At 42.5% G+C, this 4,455-nt stretch overlaps 1 protein-coding gene across 1 annotated transcript; it reads right to left on the bottom strand.

Moving 5' to 3' along the window:
• Window positions 1-2,630: 2,630 nt before the first annotated feature.
• Window positions 2,631-3,569, bottom strand: LOC102479390 (olfactory receptor 7D4). Its single transcript, XM_006161599.1, has one exon. It carries the CDS (start codon window positions 3,567-3,569, stop codon window positions 2,631-2,633), a length of 939 nt encoding a protein of 312 aa, XP_006161661.1.
• Window positions 3,570-4,455: the final 886 nt, after the last annotated feature.

Here is a 4,455-nt window from a genome sequence, read left to right as displayed (position 1 = left end):
CTCTGGGGGGTGATTTGTGATTTCTCACTTTGTCTCTCTGTGTCTCCAGTGAGCACACATACCCTATAGCAAAAAAATCTCCCTTTAAAAAAAAATCTTAGGAAAAGAATTTTTATAAAAAGAAGAATTGGTCTTATACAGTAGACTCCCCCCCACCCCCAGCTGTCTCTAGTCTGCGTTTCATAGGAGGACCCAGTCTTTGGAATTAAATTTTTTTTCTACATAAGTGGCTTCTTCTTTTTCTTTTTCTTTGTTGGCAGAGGAAGCCGAAAGTGGAGAGAAATAAACCCCGATGGGGAATGGTCCAGTGGCACCCCCTTCTCCATCTTCTCAACATTTTGATCACTCACACACACCAGGTGTGTTTCTCAAGCCACCAGATACAGGACCCAAACCATGCAGTCGGCCATGTAGGATCAAGCCACCTTGACCATCATGCCACTGGCTAACTTGTTATTTTTATTTTCTTAGTGTGCTTTTATGTGGTGGACACAAAGAAAATCTGGCTGGTGGGTCACAGAAAGAGCCTCCCTACCCATAGGAGGCATATTTTGGGGGGAAAAAGAGGCCCACCTTGCCACCAGTACCAAATAACCAAACCGTGTTGACAATCTCATCTTAGACGTGCAAAGAGGAAAGGAACCTAGGGGCAGTGTATTAAGTACTGCTGCAGACTCATTTGGAAAATTCATTTTGGCAATAATATCCCAAAATGACTTTGCCTTTGAGTGTAATTTCCTCTGTATGGTCTTTTTTCTGCCTTTTACTTTCATCTCTCTGATCAACCCTGGTTTGCTTGGCATTAAGAGAAAGGGCATGCAAGTATGTGTTCATTCAGAACAAAGAAGGTTTCCCTGGTAAAGAAGGATACAGTACCCAGAAATTCATTCCTTTTGTGTATCCTTCTGAACACATATTTCCCATTGTCATATCAGGTGGTATGACCAGCATGTTCTGGCTTCATTTATTTTATTTTACTTTCTTTCATATTTTATTTTTAATTAAATTTATCATTACTATTTTGTACAGTGTAGCAATGGGTCCTCAATGTCCAGTGATGCACAGGTATGATAACCAGAGTTTCAGATGTACCCTAACGTAGCCATCTTTCTCCTTTTTATACAGTAGAAAGCAAGGGAGAGTAGGGGGTGGAGGGGAGTGATAAAACAAGCCACTAGGTCTGGGATTTGAACCATGGTCGGCTATGTAGGAGTCAGGCACCCTTAACCACTGTGCCACTTGCCAGCTCCTAGTATACATTTTCAAAGCTAATTGTAGAAATATACTAAAACATAGGAAGAAAGCTTCTACCTCACTAATAAGCAAATAAATTATCCATCACTCATTTTTATCTTTGCACATATAATGTGATCTGATCAATTCTGAAACTGTGAGTTTAAGATCTGTGAGAGCAAGAATTTGTTTTTTCACTGTTGTATCCCAGACAAATAGAACCACTTGGCACACTGTAAATGTCCAAAAAATATTGCCAAATAAATGGATTTTTAAAGGGTTTTGCCACAGGGTATGTATACTCACCAGAGAGAGAGAAGAAATGTGAGAAATCACCACCATAGGGAATGGCCACACCACAACCCTTCTCCATTAAACTATCAAGATTTGGGGCATGCATGCACACACTCCTGGTGTGATTTTCAAGTTTCTGTGTCTAGGATTCAAACAGCAGTTAGCCACATGGGATCCAGCACCTTAACCACACACCACCTGCTGGCCCCAAATGAGTGGATTTTGTAAGAACTAACCATGGTTACTGATAAAATGAATTACTTCATAAATTGAATCCAACAGGTTTTTTTTTTGTTTTTTTGTGGGTTTTTTTTGGAGAGGTTTTTGCTATAGGGCGCGTGTGCTCGCCAGACAGACAGAGACATAGAGACAGAAAGCGAGAAATCACCCCCCAGGGGGGATGGTCATGCCGCAATCCCTTCTCCTCCATTCTCCTCTCGGGATCTTGGGCACGCACGCACACGCGCCCAGCGTGAGATTTAAGCCACCGGGTCCGAGACGCGAACCGTGGTCGACTACGTGGGAGTCCAGCGACATAGCCATTACGCTAACTGCTGGTTCCGAATCCAACAGTTTTTAAGTCAAATAGTTGAAGTAGTTCTATTGACCCACAGAAACGCAAAACCAAACTGTGTTGCAGTAATGTAAAAGAAGTAGATGACAGTACCAGAAGAGGGTGGGATGGTTACGTTGTTGGATTCCCACATAATCAACCACAGTTTGAGTCCTGGACCCTGTGGCTTAAAACTCACACCAGGCATGTGTGCGTGTGTGCCCAAAATCCCAATAGAAGATTGGAGGAGAAGGTATTGTGGCATGACCATCCCCTCTTGGGGTGACTTCTTGCTTTCTGTCTCTGTCTCTCCGGCAAATGCACACGCCCTATAGCAAAAATATCTCCCCCCCCCAAAAAAAAAAAATGAAAGGAGAACAGAGGATAACAGAGCAGTCACCAAAAATGTTTCAAAGTACTTGCTCATGAGACAATTGTGACTGAGAACAGAGTGAGTAAATGTCAAAAATCTATACGATTCACAGGGAGAATTTCTTATATCCACTGCTGCTACCGCTGCTCACTCTAAAACCCAGGACTGATATTCCCATCACTGAACACAGAATGTCCTCTCAAGAAATCTTTGGAGGGCCTTCTTTATGTCTCTGTTCCTCAAGCTGTAGATGAAGGGGTTCAGCATGGGGGTGACCATGGTATACATCACTGAGGCAACCATGCCCTTCCAGGAAGAGGAAGATGCATTTGAACTGAGGTACACACCGAGGCCTGTCCCATAGAATAAAGAAACCACAGACAGATGAGACCCACAGGTAGAAAAAGCTTTATATCTTCCATCGGTTGATGGGATTCTCAGGATGGATGAGACGATTCGAGTGTAGGAGAAAAGGATCCCTGAGAAAGGAACAAAACCGAGAAGGCCAGTCACCACGTACAGCAGAATATAATTGACGAGGGTGTCTGAACAGGCAAGCATGAGGGCTTGAGCAAGTTCACAGTAGAAGTGTTGAATTACCCAGTTGGTGCAGAAGGACAGCCGTAGCATCAACAGACTCTGGATCAGGGAATATGATACACTGAGGAACCAGGACACAAGAACCATCAGGCCACAGAGGCGGGGATTCATGATAATGGGGTAATGCAGGGGGTGACAGATGGCCACAAACCGGTCATAGGCCATCACCATGAGGAGAAATGTGTCCATACCGCCAAAAAACATGAAAAAATACATCTGGGTGATGCAGCCTGCATACGTGATGGCCTTGCTCTGTGTCTGGATGTTCACCAGCATCTTGGGGACAGTGGTAGAGGTGAAACCAATGTCAGCCAAGGACAGATTGGAGAGGAAGAAGTACATGGGAGTGTGCAGGTGAGAGTCGGAGCTGATGGCCAGGACAATGAGCACATTCCCAAGCACGGTGACCACAAACATGGAGAGGAACAGTCCAAATAGAACTGGTTGATGTTCCAAGTCTTGGGAGAATCCAAGGAGGAAAAATTCTGAAACACTCGTTTGATTTCCTGGCTCCATGTTGCTGATTAGCTGGAGAATTAAGAAAGAGAAATAACATTAAACAGACACTAGATAGCATCTAAGTTCTTTCTGATTTTTTATTTCATGAGGTGAAGAGTTGGGCACGAGAGCTTTGCTGTTACAAAATTTAGGAATTCTATTGTCTGTCATTTGGTTTTGGGGTTTTTGTTTGGTTGGTTTTGTTTTTTGTTTTTTGGGTTTTTTTTTTTTAAGAGAGATTTTTGCAGGATCAGCAGGTAGTATGGTATTTAAAGTACTGGACATGCCCACTTGGCCGACCACAGTTTGAGTCCCAGAACTGGTGGCTTGCTTTCTTACTTTCCCTTTCTCTCTGTGTCTGTGTCTCTCTAGTTAAATTAAAATAAATAAATGAATGAATGAATAGAATACAATAGAATAGAATTAAGTAATTCTTGGGACCAGCAGTTAGCATAATGGCTATGTCGCTGAACTCCCACGTAGTCGACCGCAGTTCAAGCCCACGACCCGGTGGCTTAAATTCATGCTGGGCGCGTGTGCATGCGTGCCCAAGATCCCAAGAGGAGAATGGAGAAGGGATTGTGGTGTGGCCATCCCCCCTGAGGGATGATTTCTCACTTTCTATCTCTCTGTCTTTCTCTGTCTTTCTAGCGAGCTCATGCGCCCTATAGCAAAAACCTCTTAAAAATTTTTTTTAAAACCATACTGTTTCTGTTGTGATAGAGTCACAAACAAAATTATAAAAAATCATACAAAATATTTTGAACCTTATCTTTAAAATTCAGTATTTTGAAATTTTGAAAGTTATTCATTAACTGTCAAGAACTATGGAGTATGAGCAAAAATTTTCTGGTATGTACAGTAAATGTGGGAAAATGTAAAAATAAATAAATGAATGGGGAAA

The sequence above is a fragment of the Tupaia chinensis genome, unplaced genomic scaffold (genome assembly GCF_000334495.1).
Source record: "Tupaia chinensis unplaced genomic scaffold, TupChi_1.0 Scaffold138665_1, whole genome shotgun sequence".
Classification (NCBI taxonomy): domain Eukaryota; kingdom Metazoa; phylum Chordata; class Mammalia; order Scandentia; family Tupaiidae; genus Tupaia; species Tupaia belangeri.
Note: the sequence above shows the minus strand (reverse complement) of the source record. Positions and strands in the feature narration are given on the sequence as shown.

Excerpts from the sequence above, each read along its gene's own strand:
- LOC102479390 (XM_006161599.1), bottom strand. The coding sequence starts at position 3,569 with ATGGAGCCAGGAAATCAAACGAGTGTTTCAGAATTTTTCCTCCTTGGA.